General features: G+C 40.1%; 1 protein-coding gene across 2 annotated transcripts in view; it reads right to left on the minus strand.

The window, feature by feature from the left end:
* Positions 1-23,804, minus strand: part of si:ch211-1e14.1 (UPF0606 protein KIAA1549) — a 35,709-nt gene extending 11,905 nt beyond the window's left edge. For both annotated transcript variants that reach the window (XM_004568284.4, XM_004568282.4), the window contains exons 1-11: positions 23,609-23,804; positions 22,625-22,915; positions 10,209-12,287; positions 10,007-10,095; positions 8,927-9,086; positions 8,688-8,818; positions 7,388-7,580; positions 7,174-7,233; positions 6,935-7,080; positions 3,695-3,872; positions 2,673-2,857 (exon numbers count right to left, since the gene is read on the minus strand). In XM_004568284.4, coding sequence (XP_004568341.2) covers positions 2,673-2,857; positions 3,695-3,872; positions 6,935-7,080; positions 7,174-7,233; positions 7,388-7,580; positions 8,688-8,818; positions 8,927-9,086; positions 10,007-10,095; positions 10,209-12,287; positions 22,625-22,757 — 3,354 coding nt within the window. In that variant the 5' untranslated portion in view covers positions 22,758-22,915; positions 23,609-23,804. The remainder of the gene's footprint in view (positions 1-2,672; positions 2,858-3,694; positions 3,873-6,934; positions 7,081-7,173; positions 7,234-7,387; positions 7,581-8,687; positions 8,819-8,926; positions 9,087-10,006; positions 10,096-10,208; positions 12,288-22,624; positions 22,916-23,608) is intronic.
* Between the last annotated feature and the right edge of the window lie 1,262 nt (positions 23,805-25,066).

Genomic DNA, 25,066 nt, shown 5'->3' on the forward strand with positions numbered 1-25,066 from the left:
TGAAATTGCAATTAATTTGGAGAGTTTCATCATCTACAGCACATAATATCATTATTTTAATGATATTAAAATAATGATGATGAAACATTATTTTAACATCATTAAAATATGAAGAACTAAATAAATCTCTGCAGCAAGTCCCAGAGCTGCATCCCTGCAAGTTGAAGGTATCATGCAAAGTAAAGACACATAAAAATGAAACAGGAGTGACTCTGAACTGTCGAGCACTTTAAATCAAACTAATAATGGAAAAACATTTTGCTTGCAAAGAGGTGAAGCAACACAGCAGTAAATATGCTCCTGTCCCAACGATGTTGTTAAAGTGGAAACGACGGTGTTTCGTTAAATACAAGCTTCATGTGATCTGTAAACATTCTGATTCTTTTTCTATGTTTTGTGAGGGGAAACAGAGTTGTATACATGATCTACCGACTATAAACACACACTTTTCTCTCTAGATACCATAATGAGGGAGATCCTACATCTATAAACACAAACAGGCACTAATCTCCCGTCTACTACATGAGATACCTCCTCCTCGGCTCGTCTCCCTTTAGACAACACTTTCTTTTTCCCGTCTTTCTTCACTTCCTCTGGTTTCTTTTTCACAGCTTTGGTCTCTTCCCTTTTTTGCTCTCTCGATGTACCTTCTTTCCTTTTCAGTTTCTTTTTATCCTCTTCCTCCTCTTCTTCCTCCTCTTCTTCTTCAGTTTCCTCCTCTTCTTCCTCCTCTTCTTCTTCTTCAGCTTCCTCCTCTTCTTCTTCTTCAGCTTCCTCCTCTTCTTCGTCCTCATTTTTCATACCCTGATTGCTCTTGAGAGCTACTGATCTCTAAGCAGAAGCAATGATGAATAAGATAAATTGTTCTGCTGATAAGTGATGAGCTACTATTTGTTATTATATGAGCTACTGTTTGTTATTTGTATCACTTGTAACAACAAGTAAACACCCAGACTATAAAAATTGACTTCATATAACGTGCATACGGTCTTGTTCTTTGCATAATTGTGCAACACTTGAATAATAAACCATAAACAAGTTACTTCCAACAAACATACAACAGGTCTGACTACATTTTCTACAAATCACCAGACACTGCTTTGTACCTTCCCCTTTTTAAAATCCTTCTCCTCCCCTTCCTCCTCCTCTTCATCATCTTCTTCCTCTTCATACTCCTCCTCTTCATCCTCACTAAACTCAATACCTTTTTTAGTTTGAGGGAGTCGCTGTTGACGAGAGGTCCTTGATTCTCTGAGTAACATAGTAGACTGAGAGAAGAGGAGTGGTGTTAAGTCAAAGACGAATGTGTGGATCAGAGAGGATGAGCCACTGATACACGTCTGAGTCAGAGCACTGACCAAATGCTAAGGTTATGTTCAAGTGAAGGGGAATCAGACAGAGATGAAAAGATGAGGCAGTTTCTGAAACCAAAACATCCAGAGAACCACCCAAACAGGCTGCTTGTAATCAGGAATGGAAATAAACATACATAGGATGGAGTCTTACTCCTGTCTTGCTCACATGTATTCTTAGTCCAAGCTGAGGTTTGCAGGTGGACACGTTTTAGACAGAGATTCAGCAACTGTTGTTCTCTAATACTACTGTTATGAGTACAGCGCTGCAAATATGTTAAACACCTGTGTGGTCTTATATTTCTGCACCACATATGAACTTCACCAAACTAATACAAACAAAACAAGACAGCCAAATACTGGCTGTTAAGTTAATTTCTTACTTAGGAATAAAATATACAGCCTGACATTAGAAGACTGAATAAAAATATTCGTGACGATAAAAAGGGACAAACACATGCAAACGTGGAGGTTTCCAGACTAACGAGTACACAGATGACAGAATCGGTCAGAGCAGGTATTACACAGACGCCATCTAACAGGCAAGTTGTCTAATATTGAGCCAATGTGTGAAGAGTGCAGGAAGAAAATCCCTGTGATCACGCTCGCATCATGTATAGCACCCCGCCTCCTGCACTCTGCTCATGTGTCAAACCTTGCCTAAACCAAACAGAGCATTTGCAATAGTGAGAGGTTGTGTGATACTGGTGTTTCTGTTGTGTGCAGTTTGTGATTGTCCACCAGACAAGGGCAGTCAGATTTATTCACTGTCCACAGCTTATGTCTGAAAGCTGTTTCAGGGAGGGTAATACTATGACAGAAATCTTACTTAGGGCAGCCAAATAGCATTACTTCTAAAATTAAGTGAAGCTACAAAAGCCAGAGAGGCTTTTCAATAACCACAGATTGAACACAAAATGAGCCGAAGGGAAACTGTCGAGCAGGATTGTTGGTTGTTTCAAGCAAAAAAAGAGCTGCTGAGGCTGTTTGCTGTATGAACAGCATCATAATTTTTAACCCAGCACATGTCCTTCAATATGTCTCTGCTGGAATCATTAAAGTTTTACTAATGTCATCCAGAAGACGGCATCATGATGTCCAAATCGGTGAGGTCTAGCAGCACAGTCATGGCAGTGACAGATAGCCTTTATTAATCATGCTGATTTATAATCCCAGGATTAATCCAGTAAATCTAATTAACAAACTATTTCTAACAAAAACACCTTCATTACATAATTACAAATATAAAATTTACGGCACAAAAGTCATTTTGAAACACTGATGCAGGAAAGCATCTGTAAAGTAAAGATGGAACTTTACCTTTTGTCTCTGTTGGATGGAGGTCATGGCGTCTGGCTGGAATTCCAGCTTGTCTGTCCGACACAACTTCCAGTAAAGGATGGAAATGATGACGACGACCACGAGGAGGGGGATCACAACCCCGATGATGATCCACATGTTTGTGTTCTCATTGTCAGAGGGTGAAGATGTCACTTTTTCGACAGCTGTGATTAGAAAAAACAAAGAAACCATAAACTGCTAAGTTCATATATTGACTACAAAGGAGGAGAAGGTGTTTTTAGAATCCAGGTTCTTTTCTGTTACCAGTATTTCCCATCGGTTGGCTGCTCTTCACATGTTCTGTATTTATTAACAGTGACACTCCTATATCGTTAGCTTCATAGCATAATTGCCTAAGTCATTTGACTAAGTCAATGACTTAGGCACTTATGCTATGAAGCTAACGATATGCTAATGAGCTCATCTTTATTGAGTTTCAGCCTTGATCGAACTGAATCTATAAAGGTGAGCGATTTACGGGACATCTGTAAACCGTAGCTACAGAAAATAACCTGGATTCGTTTCTCCCTGGACAGACACGGCGCTGCTTTGGTTTTAATTAACAGTCACTTCATCCTCTGGGAAAGCACCATAAAAGAACGCAATCAGAACGGAGACAGAACTCCCTTGAGGGGCTCTCATTAGCCTTCATCCGTTGTTTAGATTCCTAATAAGGAAGACAGGGTTTGGGTGCAGCGTGTACAAAGGGAGATAATTAGCTCAAATGTTACTATAAACATGTAAAGATACACATGGAGCTGGCAGTCAGTATCCTTTCCTCTTATTAGGATCTTGAGAACAATTAGCCATTACAATAACAGTAATGATGGTGAAGCTAAAATAATTAGTCTTTTTTTGTTTACATACACTAAAACTTCCTGCCAGCATCAAAGAAGAAAAAAAAAACACACTAATAAATTAAATAAATTCACACGGGAGTGTTTGATTGACTTGAACTATCATAGATAATCTTTTTTATCTATTTATTGAGACATACTTACGTTGTGCCAATATGCCCTGTACACGATATCCCAGGACAATAGCAGCTCTTTGGACATCCAGGCTGTTAAGCAGGCTAGCAGTCTGATCTGCAGGCATCCTCTGACCACTAGGCCCCTCCACAAAATACACTATTTCGAGGGGGAGGTCAGTACCCGCCAACCGGCTTGTGCTTACAACCTGGGAATTAAAACAAGGAGGACTGGTAAAGTGTTTCAGAATGCAGTTTTGAACAGATATGGGTAATTTTCTTTAAAGCAACAGCTGTGATAGATAAAAGGCAGGGGAAGAGCAGATCTTCTTAAACCCCGCCCCCAAAACATTCAATGTTTTATGCATCATAAATTTATCCTCCAGGGTCAGACTGTCGAAGGAGCTCTACTGTAACTTCCTGAGGCATCTGAGGGAAAACACTAGCTGCAAATGACCCATACTGTCAAGTGTGCAATTGCGCACCAGTGCATTGAAGTTGAAGGGATGCTGTGTTGACACAGTGGAGGAGAGCGAGCTCTCTGGAGCAAGTCGAAGGGGACAGAAAATTGCTTCCAGGGAGCAATATAAACATAAGAAGATATAAACATAGCAGGATATATGGAAGTGCTTCAGAGGTGCATATGGAGATGACCTTAAAAAGAAAAACAGGTGTGTTTTTGCGTCTTATTAGAGTCACAGATCTTCCTGATCACACCCCAGATTTGACGGCTGTCATACAATAACAGAGTCACTGCCAGACCTAGTAACTCCTATATGATGGAAGCCCTTTTACCGAACTGCCAGTAATCTTATTTTTCCTCCAAAGGTAAGCATTTCCAGATGGTGCGGGGGGAAATAAAGGCTGGAGCATAACGGACTCTGTTTATTTGCTAAGGGACAAAGGCTGTCAATTCTCAGTTTTGTGGTCGTTAGTAGTGTTAAAGGGCATTTCTTTTCTTGGTTCACTCCTTAAGAACACAAACAGGGGACCATGTACGTTACCCTGAACTTCATTTCCACGTGCATGCTTTAATGTTCCCATTTGTGTCCTTATACGACAAAGTTTCCCATCTGAAACATTTGTGGATAAGAGACTGTGCTCGAGAAAAAAAATGACAAAATGCTTCTAAAAATGGATTCATGAAGGACGACCACACTCTAAATTAAAAATGGAATTTCTGATGAAGGTGCTAATGGGCAAAGTCTCACAATCTTAACAGTAAAGATGACTTTTTAATGGAGACAGTGGCACCTCATTTTCTGCCGAGCCTTACAACATTAATCATTGTTGTTTTTTTTATTTTAACGACAGATTTGAGACTTGAACCATTTGACCTTCTCGAGTCCACCTTGCTGTATTTAATGCTTATACAAGCACCTGAAAGTTACAGAGTTCTACAAACTAAACAAAATGTAGTTTTTAAAATAGGGACTGACTCCTGTGTCCACAATATACACACTGTTGCATTTTCATATCCTTGTGGGGACATCTAATTGACATAATGCTTTCCCTGGACTCCTACCCTAACCCTGACACTAAAACCACAAAAATGTCTTCAAACTTGTGCGGATGGGGATTTTGTCCCCATAACGGCCGTTGGTCCCCACAACTACAGTAAATTTACAATTTTTGTTCCCTCAAGATATGTAAAGATGGTCCAAATACACACACACAGACACATAACCATCATTTTAGGTCACAATTTGCATACCTCTTGGAGAGCCATTGCTTAAATATTTTTCAATTCTGTCCGATTTGTCTTTTTGACCGATTTAATTTGACTGATTTGTTTGTGTGTGTGCAGCCTCCCCGATGGTGCCCTGAGGCACAAGCACAGTCTGCTGTCTGTATTACTGAAAAGAGTAAAGTGCAGGTCATGCCTGGGCTGCCACAGAAAAACGGCCGGGCAGACTCCCTCATTCAGGGTTTAATCCAGTCCGTGTCTGCTTATTAGAGTGGAAAGAGGGCAGTGTGAATGCGTGTTACTGCACAGCCCAAATTCAACCTCCCTTTCATCTGTCTGGGCAGACTCATAAGATATTCTCAGTGGTGACAACACTACACTCGTTCTGTCATGACAGTCAGGGGCATCTGTCTGAGATACACCATAATTATTTATGTGCAAGAAAGCAAAGCAGAAGTTCAGACGCTTTCATCCAATAAGGCACTCGGAGATGAGTGTTTTTGAAATATTAAAACAGGCTTCTTATATAACAGCATTCTATCAAGTGAATAACACATTATCATATTTATGGATTTGAAAAAATATCATTTGGAAGAGCAGAAAGGATGCCAGAGCTAAAATTAGAGATCTAATCTTAGCAGAAATGCAGACAGCAAAGGTTCACCACTGATGTGCTTCTCTTTTCTATATTATTCTGTAGAATTCACCGAGGCAAAAACAAAGGTCCTAAATGGATGGACATGATGATATTTAGCACTGACAGTCATCTTGTCTTAGCTTGACCAGTTACTTTTGTTTGAATTTTCTGCTTCTCTTCTGATTTCCGAATCTTTACCTACCACTGACTCTGTGACAAACATTCACTTTTTGACTCTTTAGCCCCCCAACAGCAGGATACAGACAGAGAAAAAGACACAATTATTAACTGACATGCTCTTAGGAGCCATCGAGTATAAGGAGGACTGGGATAATGAGGAAGAGGACAAAAAAATAGGCAACATGAGGTTGTGGTCTTTGAATGGCTTGCCCCTGAGATGAATGGGATGGTGTTGCCATGGAGATCGAGCCGTATCCTGTCCCCTTAGAGAGGAGATGAGCAGGTGCAGAGAGGACCCACAAAAGCTAGAGCTTGATTAGTAAAGCACTAAGGCTTTCACTGGTTACAAACAGTGTCACACTCACATAATGACCCCTCTGTACTCAGAAAAGGTGGCAAGAGAGAGCTTGTATCAGGGTATAATGATACAAATGGTACAAGGAAGGATGGTTCTGCAGAGTTTTTAGAAGTTTTGTTATATAGGGAACAAGAAATGTAAAAAGCAAAAAAGTATTTGTGACCCTGAAAGAGCTTAAAGCTTAGTTGCATAGAGAATGAAAGTGAGAGACACGGAACACAAAGAACTAAGAAATTTCTTTGCATTTTTTATGTGATTACATATATGAAATATTTATTCTCTGGTAAAAAATTGAAATAAAGATATGGCTTACATTCGTGGCATGTGGAACGGGGCCCAGTGAGCCTGGGGCTACGGAGCTGTAAATATAAGCTGAGTAAAATGATTATTGACTCTATAAGCATATTACCTGAACACTACTGTTGCCTATGGTGGTGGCCCTTTTAACCCGTCTGACTGATCCTATTGCTTCACCGAGTAACAGGGCCAACCGGCGCTCCATGTTAGCTTGAAAGGTCCTCTCACCCACTTTCTGGTCCAGCACACCCAGGAGTACTACATATACACACACAGCAGAAGTAATATGCTCTGTAGTAACTGCTTTACATGAACTGTAAGACTGACAAAAATCATTCAAAATCATTATACCTGTTCTAACCCAGGAAGAGCGAAGCAGTTGGCTGGTGTTCAGCTCTGGATAATTGAAAGCTAGTGGAAAAAATTATAAAATTAATCAATAAGTGCTGTGACCTTTACTCGTATTCATTGTTGGCGATCACAATCAGAATTTCCAGCTAACCCAGATACAGAACTGATAATATGAAAATGGAAATAGTTCAAATACAGTCAGTACGGTACTCACGCTCAGCGATCTGCAGTACAGGAAAGCCCATGTAATAGCTGAATTCCACCATAGTGAGTTTCATTAGAGCACTGCTGATCTCTGACCCCATCAGATAACTCCTTGAACTGCGAACAGTGAAAGTAATGTCCACCGGTTTCCTCGCTAGTCCTTGTTCCTCGTATATGGGAGCAGCCATGGTGATGTTTACAATCTGAAACACAGTGGTAGTGTTACAGGAAACAGAAAAAACACATATTAAAACGAACAAAACATTTTCTATCTTACTGTTAAAGTAGTACCTGTGTCTTAAAGACCTACAATTAAATTCCCTCTGAAAAGAGAACTACATAACTATGTGATCAAATAACCTCTTTAGTAACAAAAAATAATCTTCTTTAATACTCAACAACTAGAGCATGAAGCACTTTAAAAAGAATTAGCCATGTGAAAAACACTTGGGTCATGCTCATGAGTTATGGTAAGATGAACAACGAGTAGACCAAGGAGTGAGTATAGCGTCCACAAGAACACTTGGGTCTAAATCCTTGCCTCTAATTATAAGCTCTGTGCTGCATTTATTTGGCAATAACTATCATAACCCAAAATGACCATAAGCATCCATACTTTGGAGAGACAGAGCACTTAGTTGCTCCTTTCCAAAAGAAGCAAAATGCAGAGCGATGGCTTTTGCTCCTGCAAAATTGCATTACATGGACGTTACATTGTGTCTGCTATTACAGTGCTTCTCAGTAACATGTGCAGCATTCTCTGTAGAGATGCTGTCTGTGGTTTGATGAGGTTGATCCAACCTTGAAAAGACAGGCGATGGATTTCAGAACACAAGGAAGACTCCAGTGTTTTCTTTTCTTATAATTGACTTTTTAATCTTACAGAATAGCAGAGCTTTGTTCTTTGAGTATTACTTCCTCTTGAGCTCTCTGTTTTGATTTTTCTATAATGCTCATAAAACACTGCCAATTACAAATATTTTACTTTCAGCCTTTTTAGATAATAACAAGATAAATCTGTAAATACACGCAGTGCATAAAGAATCCCACAGATCAGTGAGTGAAATGACTTGATTTGTATTGGTCAGCTTAGTGAACAAACAACATTTTCAGCTTTTTTTCTTTGAGTAAAAACTCGATATTTTTAAAGCCTTTTTGTTGTATTTGGTCAAGTTGATAAGAAATTAAATATTTCATTTTTTCAGATTCTTTCAGATCCTAAGCCACAATGAAAGCATCCTAATGAAAACATCCCAGCTGGAATGCACCTCCCTGACTGCCCATGGCTTCCCTCACTTTGTGCCACTCACATGCACTGTGAAATTAGTCGACTCCTTTGATCGCCTGCGGACTTCAGCGAAGGCCCTGGTCAAACCTCTCTCGATGCTCTCACTGAAGTTGCAGAACCGCACGTCTACGTGGCCAGGAACAAACTGCAACACTGCACAGACGAATTGAATACTTTCTGACTGAGCTTAAAAAATAAAGGTCAAATTCTGCTAAATGCTTCAAGTGCCCTCGGAAAAAGACTCAACAAAAGGTCATTTACCTGAGTGGACTTGATAATTTCTATCTGGCGTCGACCAGTTTGGAGAAACAGACAAGAAGCGGCGCCCCGACCTCCTCAGTGCATTGACGACAGACATGCCTGTGTACACGACAGGACCCGACACCGCTCGAAACACAAATTTTGGTGGTGGATCAACAACCTACATTAAGAAAGCAGAAATTAATTGTATTAAAGAGACACACTGTACATTAAGTAACTTATGCTAAATAGGCTGTGTATCGTCTGGAACTCAATGTGACAGAAGTGGTCTGGCTGAGTTTGTATGTGGCGCTGTGACAATCACAAAAACACCCCAACACAAACATAGACTATACTTTTAAACACATAAACGTACCACCAATTTACACCCACACTCTGTGTGAGCCACTACAACTCCGTTCACTCAATTGCTCAAAAATCTAACAACATCTAGCTCAGTAGGTAGCGTGGTCGCCCCATGATTGGAAGGTCGGGGGTTTGAATCCACTGAATGGCTACCCCGAGGAACCCCCTGAGCAATGTACCATCCCTACACACTGCTGGGCACCTGAATAGTGGCTGCCCACTGCTTCACTGAGTGAATGGGTTAAATGCATCAATAAAGTATACATTATTATTATTGTTATTATGATCCGTCCATTCGCTTCCACTTATCCTTTTCAGGGTCGCGGGGGGCGCTGGAGCCTATCCCAGCTGTCACAGAGCACGAGGCGGGGTACACCTTGGACAGGTCTGTCGCAGGGCTAACACACAGAGACAGACAAGGATTCGCACTCACATTCATGCCTGCATTCACACCTGGGCAATTTAGATAGTGGGGATAGGTTAATTAACCTAAGTGCATGTCTTTGGACTGTGGGAAGAAGCCGGAGTACCCAGGAAGAACCCACGCTAACACGGGGAGAACATGCAAACTCCACACAGAAAGACCCCGGGCTTATGGTGGAATTGAACTCAGGACCTTCTTGCTGTGCAGCAACAGCGCTAACCCATTTTCCCCCCATATTTTTCTTAATTGCAAAAAAATGGTTGACACCTTGCATTATTTAAAATATATGGAAATATGTTTAATAAACTTACTTGCAGTTCCACTGATTTGTTAAATTCCCCTTTCAAAATGTCTCTGACCTGAGATTTAGCATATCCTACAGTGGCCCCGGCTGGAAAACCTTGTGAAAAAAGCACAAGCTAATGGTCAATGTCTCTCTCATACTCTGCTGTCTATGAATAACTCTTTCAAGCACAGTTAAGTAAGACAAAACACATTAAATGCCTAACTTACCGATCCTGATCAAATAAGCGGGTTTGTTAACGTTGCAGAGGTACGATCTTGATGTTGGTGCTATAGCTGTGATTTTACCAACAGTGGTAGAGATGATGTTGACAATAGTTGAGGCTTCAGAGGTGGCAGTAATTCTGCTTGTGGCTTGATGGGGAGTAGTTGTGGCAGGTGTACTTGTGGGTGTAGTAGAGACTTTATTAACTACACTACTGGTTGGGATATAGGTCAGTGTGGCTGGGGTGTCAACTCCATCTTCAGTCACCCCCTGATCACCCATCACAAATGGAGGGGGCAGAGTCACATTCTGAGGCGTGGATTCAGTTGAAACTATAGTTGCATTGAGAGTTGGATCATTTGTAAAAGCAGACTCTTCAGGAGCTAATTCTGTTGTACCGGCTGTGCTATTGGCAGCAGGCTCAGTGGGAACAGGGGAGAAGTCTATAGTTGCAGTTAAGACAGCAGTTGCATCCATAGTACTTTTTGGGGGAGACTCTGTAACATACCAATGAACATACGTAAGAGAGGAGGCAAAATTTAAATCGTCTGGCAGCAAAGGCGTTGTACTTGGCTGCACAGCTTCTGTAATTGGAGTGCTATCCAGGCCAACGTTGTTTGTATGTGCAGACCAATCTGTGGTGGACACCTGACCATCCGAAGAAGAAAAGGAGTGGAGGGAATGCGTTGGGACTATGGAAGGATCAAGAAAAGGCTGAGAGGCATTGGCCACCTGAGGACTCTCCTCTGTGGTTACTACAAAGCTCGTTTCATCATGAGGCTCAAGCCCCGAGAGATCACTGGAGGACTCCTCTTCAATCACTTTTGTATCATTGCTGAAGCTGTTGTTAGGTGTGCTGTCTGTAGTACTGATGGACACCACAGTAATGTTCCCCCTGTGTTCAGCTCCGCTTTCTGAACCGTTATTCTCCTTGGTCAGCTGATTGTTATAATATTCCAAGCTGTTCATGTCTGGCAAAAGGACATCTGTCGGTTGAATTGTGTACGTATCTGACCAATCTACGTCTGAAATGTCAGGCACGTCACTGTTAGGTGTTGGAGTAGGTTCCAGGGAAAACTGAACTGTTGCTGAAAATGAGGAAGGATAAATAGATCTAGGAGAAACTACGGTGCTGTACGCTGTCACGAGGCTGGGGGAAGGGGAAACGTACAGAGGATTCAGGGATGAGGGAGATATGCCCACTCTGGAAGGGAAGGACGTGTCATAAGTTTCTGTATAGTCTTCTAGATCATATGAGTCAGAGGGCACCTTGGTGACCAGAGAATAGTCTTCTCTATCTGCATTGAAAAAAGACATCGTCTCCAAGTAGTCCCCAGACCCCCAGTCTACTTCCATGGTGTTGGTGGGGTAGAAGTCCTCTGGAGAGAGCTCTGTGGGTTCAGATGAAGGTGATGCAGGGTGGGGGGTGATGAAAGGCACCTTGTAGCCAGGAGACTGAATCTCATCTGGGTTGGGTAGCATGTTTATATCATATGCATGTTTGTTTTCCAGTGGGGGATTACTGGAGCTCAGCTGGTCTGCATGCATTGGTTTCATATGTGAGTCCTCTGCTAAAAGGTCTGTGAAAGTCTGAATAGGTGGCCCGAGAGGCCCTTCAGGTTGGAAGGTCATCCTTTTCTCAGGATTAAGACCTAGCTGGGGTGTTGGAGAAGGCTTTACTGATGTTATGGATATATTTTCCCAAGGCTGTAGCTGGGACTTTGTTTGAGCTTCTGAGAGAGATGACCTCGCCAGCTTCCAGCCTAAGGAGAGTTCAGCTGGTCGTTGAAACTGTGGTACAGATGGTCTTAAGGTTGGAGTCGTCAGAGTGTGTGGCTCTTCTGCAGAGGCATCTCTTAACATGATGACTTTGGAGTTTTCATATGCAATATGCCCCCTATGAATGTTATCAGCAGTCCGAACTTCATGGCTTGGTTCAGGATTGGATGGGAGGGCACCAGGTGAGTCTAGACTCTCAAAGGCAGTATAATGCGAGTCAGGTAAGGCTAATGGTGATGATGTAGGACTTTGGATATCTCCAAGAAATCCCATGGGATCATGTGTAGAGTCCAAAGGAGATTCATCTGCAGGGGAACAAAGACAATGCTTCGTATCAGTACAGGAAACATAGGGAAACTCATATATAGAGACAATGACTGAAAAAGAGGCTAATTCTAAAGAAATCATTTTACCATTTAATTTTTATTGCTGAAAATGGTTGTTTCAGTAATAAAAAGACAAAGAAATACCCTGCTGAGCATGAATCTCATATCAGCCCTATGAATCAGTAACTGTAATTTCATCCCTTGTGAATGTTTACTTTGTACTCTGGTCTGTTAACAGGAATGAAGGAGTGTGATGGAGTCAGTGTTGAATGTGTGATTTTTGCCAAAAAAGTGTGTTTAAACTGTTGCACACCGAGCCAAGATGAGAGCAAACACGACTTTTCACGGCAGACAGGGAGGCTACCTACTCTAAGCCATGTTGTAACTGGACCGGCATTGAATTAGTGAACATTGGTGTTATGTTTACTGGTGTCGAAATGGCCAACATCAACTGTATCATCTATAAGGGTTTAAAAATATATAATGGAAGGACATCATAATGGAACAGGGTCCATTATGATGTCCATTTGCAACAAACAGTGAACATGAAGACAATGCACCCGGATGAATTTATACTTACAATAAATCAATACTATATTTAAAATAGCTTGATCAGATTTAAATTTCAGATCGATAAAGTGGAGATAGCTTCCCAGAAAACCTTTTGACTGTATGTCACCTAAAGCCTGTACATAGATCAGTTCTTATCAGTATCAGACTCCTGAGAAAAATAATTAGACAGTCACTAGTTTAACTCTCCTTTGCTTAAGTGGCTACAAACAAACAGACAAAAACCAAAAACTAAAGAAAATGTCATTAGAATAAAAGAGCAAGGACGGTCTCACAGGCTAATGATGTGAAAATCATTGGGGAAGCAAAGAAAAGCTGACAGATTTCTTTGGTTCCAGTTGTGAATATGCTGACATACACGCACGGACCATATGTCTTAAGATTTTACCAATGAACTCTCGAGAGTGCATTTGAGACCCTTTTTCATGGCACCTGATCTCGAACTGATGGATGGTGCAATTTTCAGCTCATCAGCAAGCCCCTCTACAGCGTGCACACAACATTAAAATCATTAAGGCCGACTTTTGAGCAGTCAAAATGCAGAAATAGCAAATGCCGCTTACGCAACGCATTTCAAACTCTATTTAGGTGCCAAAGCACTCCATATTGCGTAACAAAGTACATGCACATCATGCATGATTTAATTTGGGAAGAGTCTTGATTACAAGCCACTGCCTGGCATATTTAACACTGCCTACATGAACTGGAACAATTCTTTAATTATTAATGGAAAATAGATGTTTTACACTTATCTGCATATGTTTGCCTCTTTCATATACCCAAATATGTTTCACCAACCTTAATGCATGGCAGTCTTACTAACACTGTGCAAGAATTTAACAATGTCAGTTAAACATAACTATTATCCATTACCAGCCTTGTTGCTAATAGTGGCCTATTATCAAATCAAATGATTTTACCAGTGTTAATGGCAGCTGTTTATCTGTTGTGATGATTTAATTGTCCACTGACTGAACTGACTGAAAAACACGGTTATAAAAATGAAGATGTCTTTGTTTCACGAGTTTATGGCGGAAAATCATCACAACAAAAAAACCACAGATAATCAGAGACCGGATGACTTAGTGTGCCTGCTTACAATAAATGATATGTTTATTAATGCTGTTGGGTTTATGGATAGCTAAATGACTTGATGCAAGGCTCACGTCTGCACTGAGCCTTACAAACAAACTCTTTTCAATAAACTTGGTGCAGACTGTAAGTCTTAAATTTGTCACTGAAAGTAGGTCTTGAACAGAGCAAGACTTCAAAGACACCATTGTTGTCATTGCCAGAAGCTAGCCACCAACAGCCTCTACATAGTGACTCAGCAGCAGCTGCAAAGGCTGCTGCTTTTTGTAGTTCACAGACGCTCTGCAGAATCATGCACTCTTGAAAATAGCCACAGAATAAGCTAAGGGAGAAGACTATTTTTAACAGCGCTAGTGCAGATCGCTTAGCAAAAACATCAACAAAAATGAATGCATTTTGGGGCCATCATCTTCAATTTACTGCATCGAGTCATACAAGCAGACGCCTCTGGCTTGGCCCAGGAGAAATCTCGTAGCTTAATTATAACCTACGCTGGTACCTTAATCAAGTCAACATGCTAGCATAACAGAGCATGCTGGAAAGGACTTGGAAAAGAAAAGCCAAGTCTTTCTTCTGTGAAGGCTAGTCTGTCTTGCACATTTTCCAAGATTCTTGGTTTCTGTGCCAAATCTTTGAACCCACAGGGATGTAACACACAGCTGGGCAGACGCATGTGTACACTGCACTGAGCACACAATAACAGGAGAAACACTAAAATAGAAGGACTCGCGGCATCTAGTCATCTAGTCTCTACAGAGAACACAGCAGAGAAATTAAAGTCATTCTACAGTGGCAGCAAATCTTTTATAGGTAACTGTGAGAAAGATGCTATTTTAACTGCTAAATAACTCTTAATTAAGTCAAACTCATTTGGCTGTGAACAAAAAGATGTTTGGAGCTACAGATATATAAAACAAGAAGCAAAGACAGTGCAGACAAGCTTTATATAAGAGCATGTTGGACAACAATGCTGATGTTTGAGGTCACGCTGTTAAACAAGACCTCAAACTGTCACCTCATTTCAACACACCATTACAGCGACACAGTGTTTCATATACAGTCACATTTGTGATTATTAACCAAGAACAGATTACTGACAAAAACATCTAACACAAAAACAATGATTGACAGGAGAATGATGATAACAATGATAACTGCAGAGATGTCGGCGATGGTGATGATGATAATTATCACGGTGGTAAGTAAAGACGGGATGAAGGAAAATGGACAGCCAACATTTAATTACTGATGTATTAGAACAAATCTAACAACACTAACATGCAAAAGCTGAATTACAAACATACAAAAAATTGACTGTCTATCTGTAATACTTAAATATGCACAGTCTACATACTTGAAGGCTAATCGTTGATGACACCCTCGGCTCAGTGTGACAGACAGCAGCCCGAGTTAGGGCTAACATTACAGAGCGCAAAAAAAATGAACAATGGACTAGAAGGCTATCGTGCGCTACCACCTGTTCCCTGAAAGAGGAGCGCGTCACACTCGGCTGGCCGCTCATTGCTCGGCCTGCCTGTGAAATGATTAAGCACTGACCTTACAGATAAATTGCGCAGTATTTTATACCTGCACAGTTGGTGTGGAGCACCCACAATTTTATTGTACATGTACAATGACAATAAAGACTGTCCTATTCTATTCTAATTTAACATACAGAATCTGCTGATTGCTTTTCATCAACAACAGGCGCTTGAGTGAAAACTTTTCCATATTCAAGCAAGTGATGGCACAAAAATAACACTCTTTCTGTGATCTGGATGGTTTGTTCAGCTTCCATTTATACAGGCAGCTCTGGGGTTGAACGACTGCCAGCAATCATGTAAAAAAGGTTCTGACAAGAGAGGGATTATTACCGATGGTGGCTGATGTAATGATCCTCTCTAAAATCCCTCCAATCAAAAACAGAAGAGACTGCACTCAAGGCAGAACCTACTTCAAGTTTTTTAAGTAGCATCAGACCAGTGACCAGTGTGCAGGTTGCATAATCGATTACACATTTATCCATTTTAGCCAAACCGCACAAAAAGCCGGTTGATTTGTACGAGCATGATGCAGCGATAAAAGTTTAAATATTTTATGCAGCATTTTAATTTAAACCGTCAGATAAACATAATTTTAAGGAATTTTGAGTGATTGCAAATTTGAATGATTCTCTGTTTTGAATTAAGTTTACAGAGTAAAAGTGTAAAAAGGAGAAAAGATAACAACGTACAATAACTGTACTTTACACACACACAATAGTAAAGCCTACATCATGAACACACACACACACACACACACACACACAAAAAGGAAATCCTCCAAGTAAGCTGAAATGTGATTTTGCCTTCGGTGTCTGCTTATGAAAACAGTTCCCAGGGCCCAAACAAAGAGCTGATAATGCCTCTCAGCAGACAGCACTGCGCTGGAACTGAATCGGAGAAAATACCTTTCACTGGTCTCCTTTACTCAGCCAGACTCGAGGCTCACATAGACTGAAAAATGCATTTTAGAATTATGCTTTTACATTTTCCACATTGTTTTTTATTAAAAATGTATAATGTAAACTAAGAAAGATATTTATAAAAAAGTGGCAAACCCAATCCATTATAATTGTACTGCACACACACAATGCTGAAGCTCATAATAATTAAAACAAACCGATCCTGCTAGCAAAAATGTTATTTTGACATTCCTGTCTTCACATGAAAACAGATCCCAAGGCCCAAAGAGGGGACCTAATAATGCCTGTCAGCAAACAGCACTCTTGTTGACGTCTGGAACAGAATCAGAGAAAATACCTTTCACTTGTCTCCTTTATTCAACGAGACACTGTGCTCACATATAAACAGAAAGAGGGAATAATGCAATGACTCGGTGCTCCAGAAAAATAGGATTCGGGATGTAAGAAGTGACAGACGTAAGCATGTCTGCGAGGGCATTTTCAGGAGCCGAAAATAATAATTAATGCGTTCCTGTCTCCATCTGCTTTAATCCAAGTCGACGAGGATGAGTATGCATATTTTTGAGTGGAAGAGACTCAGCAAACAGTCCACACTAAAGGAAAGTAACATGAGTCTTTATACAAAAAAACTAATAAAAATCTACAATTATCCCACAAAGATATGTGGTCCTGCTGTACTGGTCAGAGCTGATTTTACAGGGAAATTTTATAGGAACCGAATACTGGAATACGGTTACTTAAACAATATGAATCAGCCAAATAGCAACACAAAGATGGGTTTGTAAATACACACACAGCATAGACATTAATCCATGCAAGCACATATGTCTATTTAAACCAAGAAACTTGAGATACCAGTGAAGGAGTGCTATAACAGCACAATTTCCTGTGTTTGCCAGATTCGTTTTTGCTAAAAAAGAAAGTAATTTAATGGCAGTATTATTCGGGGGGGAAAGAGGACAGAAGAAAGGGTCTTTTTAGCATTAATGTTAACTACACCCCCACACATGGTTCTGTTTTCAGCTCAGCCCGTTGCGTGACTGGCGCTTTTCAGTTGGCAGGAGCCGTGTATGTTGAGAGCAGTCATACAATCAGTGCTGACGTTTAGTTTATCAGGGAAGCTTTTAGGATGGGAAAGATTTAATTGTTTTTATCAGCAGAGTTCTATTAGATCAGTGTCTCTGCCAAAACTAAAGAAGCTCCCCTGACAGAAAAAACCCAAATCTCAGAGCTATAGAGGGTACATTTATTATAAACACACAGTTTATGCACTGCAGACACTTGTTGAAGTCAGCTTACACCAAGCAGCGGAAGATTAAAGAACAGACTAAAATCAACAAAGTACGGCCTATAAACAGAAACCAGATACAAATGTTACAGTTACCGACGAGAGTCAAATAAAGGAAATAAATGAAACTTAACATTAAGTTTCATAGTTAGAGAGACTGTTCTGATTTGACCAAAAATGAACATGAGACCTGACTGGGGTCATGCCTGCACTTAAAATACCATCAAATATTAATGTGACCTTTGTTTTTGTTTTCTTTTTCCTGAGGGAATACTTGTTTTTAAGACAACAGCAAGGTGGGCATAAAAAAGAGATGGGTTCACCATAGAGAAGGAGGTTATGATGATGTATTTGAATTAACTTGAAATCTGGACACGCTCATTCACTTTTAAAGTCTTGATTTTCTTTAAAGACTGGAAGGTATCAGTCAGCAGCCTCTTCTATTTTGTCTCATTACACTCTCAGACGTTACGTTCTGGATTAACAAACACTGTCTGCTGGGCGAGGTTAAGTTCCCTATAAAGCTCGTAGGAAGCTGCTTTCAAATAACTAATTTTGTCTGAAGGGTTTGGTCAAATGCTTACTGTTTGGCTTCTAAGTGGGTGCAGTAATCCTGAAAGGGCCAAAACAAAATGATTTAGCCTGGAGAAGCTGAAAGAAGGCCGTGCTGAACCGAGCCATCTGCTCTGATAAATATATAAATAATCAGCTGCAGCTCATCAGAGCAGATTTGGGCTCAGCGCAATATGGCCTCAATGTGGCCTCCTGTCAAATTATGAACTCTGCATTGCACATTTTAAGCTCCTGACACTGGCAGACTGTTAGTATAAGAAACTGTAGGCAAAGTCAGGGAAATGTATTTAATAATGAAAGTTTTACAACTCTGTGTTTCTGTAACCAATAACTTTTGCAGAGGAAGGCAGCCAAGTTCTCGGTTTTCAACAACAATAAGACCATTTTTTATTAATTTCTCTCAAATCTAATCTTTAAAAAGCAGAATACAGAATATTGAACTGGATAGAATGCAATGTTTGCTTTGGTGCTGAATTTAATAAATATTATGCTAATAATCACATATGGAAGGAAAGAAGTCAATAGCAAACAGACAGTTCCTATAATATTACTGCAGCTATTATAATTCTGTTTTATACTATTTGAATATATCTGCTCCAAAAAATGGGCAAAATCTAATCCTAACACAATATTAATAAGTAATAATGTCTGGCTTTCAAAAAACAAACAACAAAAATCAACTAGTCTTTTTTTAAATAAGATGCTGTGTAGGTTCGTGATACTCTGGTGGAAAATTGCCTTGGTAACCCCCACCAAAAAAAGGGTACACAAAATCACTACCAGATGTACATTCATGGGCCAGACTATGGCACCTTCACATCACAACCCACGAGCAAGATGCAGGTAATAGCAGGCAAGTGGAAAAGATTACACAAACTCGAGTGCAGCCATTGGCAGAACAGCCGACTATATCATAACTGTGATGTGTATACGTGCTATCAGACACGATTATCGAGAGAAATAATGACGTTAATAATAACACTGTAGACTTGAGTTAAATAGTCGTCAGTGTCACATCATTCGCTGTCTCTTGACCAGCTTCTACCACGCTCAGCAGAGCCAAATAATGCTAGGAGAGGCTAGTGAGTAGGCAAGGTCGGCCACTGGCTGCTTCCCAGGAGCTCGTTGTGCTCGGCCTCCAGGCCTGGTGAGTGCAAAAGTACCCATTGTTTGGCTTTTGATAGGTTCTAACCATTGATCTGCAACTGGCTTCCAGCTCTAATGAATAATGAATGCCCATATTGTCATCCCACACAGATCGCATTTCACATGGAAACAGACTACACTGGTAATTAGACAGGACTTTGCTGGCCTGCAGCTTTCTATGCTGAACTTGCCAGGGATTGTGGTGTGGAGAGAGAGAGGTACTGCTGAGGTAAAATTTCAAGGGCATTTTATAAGTTTCGAACAGCATCTTTCATATTTTTCAATTCAGATATGAAATTTACATGCCGAACTATTTCTTTAACAGAAACTGTTAAGAGGAGAAGTCTGACAGAAGTCAGGACATGGGTCTCCTGTGTGGTGTTGGGTCTGGAGGAACAATAAGACGTCGGTCGCCATGCTCTATTTGACCCAGAAACTGAAAGAGGAAAGCTGTTAGACTGGTGACATCAGTGTTGATACAGACTACGGAAACTTGGAAAGCTGTCATGTTGCTGATGAACAAAGTGAAGTGAACAAAGTGAAGTGAACAGTGATGGGTGAAGACCATGAGCAAAATGTGTGATCTCACAATCACAGCCTACAACTGAAGAACAGAACCTTTATTCCAAGCATTTTAGTTCCCAGTGCAGGATAACGAGTACGTATTTTACAGCCTCGTGTCACCAGATAAGAGCTAGAAAGTGTATCTGACATTAAAGTAGCTGTATGAGCAGCAATGGTTACACCTCTTAATTGTGTAAAAGAAATTTTCCTTTCAACAAAGCAGCAATATTTTTGTATTACACACCTAACACAATGTACAAATGTATATTAATCAGACCTTATTTTGCACTTCTGCTATCAGACCAACAAATATCCAAAAATTCCTATTGCTGAATTCTATTAATTTCCTTTTTCAATATTTATTTAAATACTTTTACAAAGCTTTGTTTGAGTTTTAGTCACAAGATAAAAACAACTTTACATTCCACAAAAAATAAGACTGCTCTGTAGTAGGCAGCCTGAACGTGGGCAGGTACCTGTACCAATCCAACTAGAAGGATAACTAGCAGAGCTAGTTCTTATACTCCATACCATTTCTGCTTTATCTGCAGAATCACAAGTTCTAATGAGAGGAACCAAAGTCCTTCCTCCTCAGGGGGCTCTACAAGATGCTGAGTTCCTAACTTCACTTTTCAAAATAAATAAGTAAACAAATAAAATTTTGCCATAATGTTGATTTAAAAAAAAAAGGAAAATGCTTAAAATGAAACAGGCTACTGTGGAAGATTTAGCAGCTGCCTGAGATTTGTCCATATTAAAGGAGAAGTGTCTATAAGATGCTCCTGAAAGGGTCTTATTTAGTCAGCATCATCATCAATACCAATTTATCAAAATATAGGACATGAAGGATGAAAATGGCTAATAATGAATGCTGTTACTTTTTTGCTGGTGTTGTTATTTACTTCCTCTGTTCTGCCATGAAAACCAAAAATGTTAATTCTAAAAAAACAAAAACAAATTTTGAACGTTTGATCTGAAATAAGATTTAAAAATCTAAAAAGAAACTTTCAGATTTGATCAGTATTTTCCACAGAATTAGCCACTTGCTAAATAAATGAGAAAATAAACAGGTGAATTCTTACAAAACAAACAAAAAAAGAAACAAACAAAACAGCCTTAAAATGTTTAACCATAAACAAATAGATGTTAAACCATCGACGTATATCTAGCGTATCCTTTAGAAGGCTATCACAAGAAACATGTTCATCTCTGAATGCTAATTAAAAATGACAATCAAATGCAAATAACACACATGTCAATATATCAAACTTGCAATCAGATGTCGTGCTTTACCAAATGATTTGATAGTATTTTAGCTACACGCTGAGAAAAACTGCAATATAACAAATGGCTGATAGCCTGCGCTAAAAAGCTGCGAATGGAGGTGTTATCAAACAAGTGTGAGTTCAAGACTCGCTAATGCCTAATTTCCTGCACAAGGTTTTCACCCAGGCATTTAATACATAATCCTATTACCATCCAATATCATGAGTTTTTGGCTACCCTCTAAACACAGTCTTTTTCACTGGCCAGTGTGTTAGTGGGATAATGTCACTATCAATAAAATTAAGCCCGGACAAAGCACCCATCAAGTCGGAGGGTTTAGACACTTTCTCTTTCTACAGTTACTGGAAGTTGGTTTAACCCCAGACTCTGTGTACAAGAGGAACTGAGTCACTTCTGATTCAAGGATGTGTCTGTGTAGTCTTCAGTGTGACTGCATCAGGGCAGAAAGCCCTGTTCTCATGAAAATCATAACAGTGGTAAGTTCACACCGAAGCGAACTAACAGACAGAAGCTGTTTCCACAAATGAAGTGACAAATAAAAACGAATTCATGTATATTTCTATGAAACGGCTCATGACTTTGTCATTAAGGCCCTTTTTAAGGAAAAAGGTTAGCAATAGTGGCTTACACTTAAGGAAAGCAAGCTTATGACTGGAAGCTGACTGGTTAAGTTGGCTTATACACGGCCTGTAATAATAACAACCCCCAACTACATGAGCGACGCTGTTCAATGGCCCACAAAAAAGGCATCGCCTGGATGTGACTGGTTATAACAGTTGTCAGATATTGTTAAAATATAGCACATATTTGTAACAATGAACACATTATATAGAGAAACTGACTAATGCCTCGGGGCTTCCTATTTCTCTCTGACCAGTCATCAGGATGAGCAAGCGTAAGCTATACCAGAAGCAAACCAATCAAGATAAAGATCTTGATTGCACCCAGAATGGATCATGGATACATTAACACAATAGTATCACAAAAAGAGACAACATGTGTGTGAAATACTGACATTTGCTTTCAGGTTAATGCAGTTATTCAGTTAGATTAAGTGAAAATCACAAAAAAAGACTTAGAATTTGCAAATCTAACCATCAAAAGAATCCCAGATACACTCCTTGTAGCGTTCTTAATCTGAAATAAACATTAACGTGTGCCGATTCGATTTTTATTTGCAACTTGAACTCAATTGGAATATTATTTCTAAATGCTGTTCCTCAAAGCTACCTGAATGTTGGACACGATATTGATCCGTGCCACTTATGTAACACAAGGTACTTAGTGGATCATGTTGTGTGAGTCAGCAAAAAAAGAAAAGTGTTCTCTTACCTGCGCCAGGTAAGTCAGCTGCAATCACTATTAACAACACCGTTACCACCAGAAGCGCAGCACGTTGGCTGTGGGTGTGCATGAGAGCTTTGGCCATCACCACCAAACACACAGTGGAGACTAAACCTGCCATGGTACGGTGGGTGTCGAGTCAAGGCATGTCATCCGGTTAAGGAGAGAAGATTCACTCCAAAAAGACAATCGCAGGTTAGGTTTTTGCGAGTGCCTTAGTTTGCTCTTCTTCACTTTAAGGCCCCTTATTCCATCACATGTCTTTGTAGTGGAGAAAAACTGTTGAAAAGAAGCAACAGTGAGACATTTAAGAACAGCCTGCTTGAGTATCACTGTGTTAACTTAAGAATCCCCCAGTAAGCTGAAGAACAAGTGAAAACTACTTAAATCATTTCAAACCTGCAATTTTAGGGTAACATTAATAACAGATATCATTGGATGATTGGAGCAACACATTTTCTTTTATCCATGCCCTGGATCGTTGATAAAAAGTGAGTATTTCCCTTATTTATCCTGCAGTTTTCACACTCATGGCCAAATTGGTCGTGAAAACAGCGACTATTATCCCATCAAATAAACAAAACAAAGCAACTTACTCCATATAAGGGGAACAAATCTGTAAGGAGGTCAAAAAAGCAAAAGACGATCCAGCACAGACCTCATCCCTCGGATGTATGGCTGGCTTTAAGACGCTCTCACAGCGGGTCTTATCATGATACAGTAGTCTCTTGTCCTACATCCCGTCCCGTTACTTGCAAGCTTAATGGTCATGTGGCTTTTCATTTAGCTAGACAAAGCAGGTTCCATCCCTCGTTTGAGTCTGACAGGAAAACGCTAAACGCTGCCTAGCCAAAATAATTTGATGATATATCCCAAAGCTTGCGCTCAGTGCATACATAAAGCGATTTTTCCTTCTCAATTCGCCCCCTGCCATTCCTGTAAGCCAGCTCATAGCTGCGCACACAGACTTACCAAGAAAGGGAGCTCCAACTCTATCAGTTCCTTTGTGAGCGTGAGGAGAGGATATCCTTGGATGAAATGCTGTGTGGAGCTCTGTCATTAACGTCCTCGTGCCCACCTGCGTGCCTTTGAAGTTTTTGCAGTGTATACGTGGTGTGCACGAACTGGCGACTGGCTTTCATCTGACACTCTTTTGGTAACAGTTACCTTCTCTCGTCCCGAGGATTGGGATAGCCCCGCCCTCTGACAGATCTGATTAGTTTCTAATTTGCTAAGGCGTATTCCCATTGGTTCAGCCTCTTTTCTGTCACGGTGGCCTTTTAAACATTAGGTTGGTCTTCGTCAGGAGGCGTCTGCGGCTTCCACGGCAACCTCACGCATTGATGCACTCACCCCAAGGTATAGCTATTATATTTTTATTGGCTGTATAGAGTTGACCTTCTTCCGCTACTGAGTTCAAACGAAAAATATTCTATTACCCTAATATGTAATTATATGCAGATCAGTTAACATTACATTTACAAGCCTGAGTCTTATCTTTATGGTGGTGAGACTTTGAAGGATCAAACAATTAATTCGTTTGTTTCTGTTGCTATTTAACACATTTCTGAAAACAAGTTAATGCTCTATGTAAAGATAAAATAAATATCCTTCTGGCAAAGACGGGGCCCAGTGGTGCAGCGTGTAAACGTTGCCCATTGCAGAGTTTTGTGGTTGCAAATAAATGGAGGTGATTAGCATACCTGATCACGTCAGCGCAAGTTTCTAAGTGAACATCATGGCGAACACCGCCACCTGGTGATGGTGTTGTGTGTAGCCAGTGCTGCCGATGTTAAAGCAGTTTCTTTTTACTTATTTCTCTCTGACTCTTGCTGTGGTCAGTGGATGAAAATGTCGTGAAAAACCTAACGTGACGTAGTAGCATTATGGTGTTTTAATCTCCATAAAATGTATGCGTGTAGCTAATGAGCAAAATAAAGTAGTTTAAATGGTTAAAAGGTGAGACTTCATTGTTTTCAGAGAATACTAAGACCTACATTATACTACCACATTGATATAACAGCTGTAGCTTGTGTGCAGATTCAAAAATGTGTAAATTTATGATGACCTTACACATTATATGGTATAAAATGGGCTCTGCCTGAACCATTTACAACTGTGAAATAAAATAAGGCAATAAATAAAAAAATCTCTTTTATATGTTTTTTACAGACTGGAAGTTGGTTTCCAATTTTGTATATAGTGCATGACATGAAATGTTTCTTTCAAACTTGTGCATAAAATGTTGGTTTAATTGTAATACACAATAAGCCATGCCCAGACATTTTAATTAATTAATTCTAGATCACACACTGCAGTCAAACTGCACTTAATTCTGAGGTTTTGCAAGAGACAGTATGCTGGGTGCAAAGAATGAGCCTAACTCATGCACACACATATACCCCACAGTAGACAACAGGAGACCGATGC

Source organism: Maylandia zebra, linkage group LG7, assembly GCF_041146795.1.
Source record: "Maylandia zebra isolate NMK-2024a linkage group LG7, Mzebra_GT3a, whole genome shotgun sequence".
Lineage (NCBI taxonomy): Eukaryota > Metazoa > Chordata > Actinopteri > Cichliformes > Cichlidae > Maylandia > Maylandia zebra.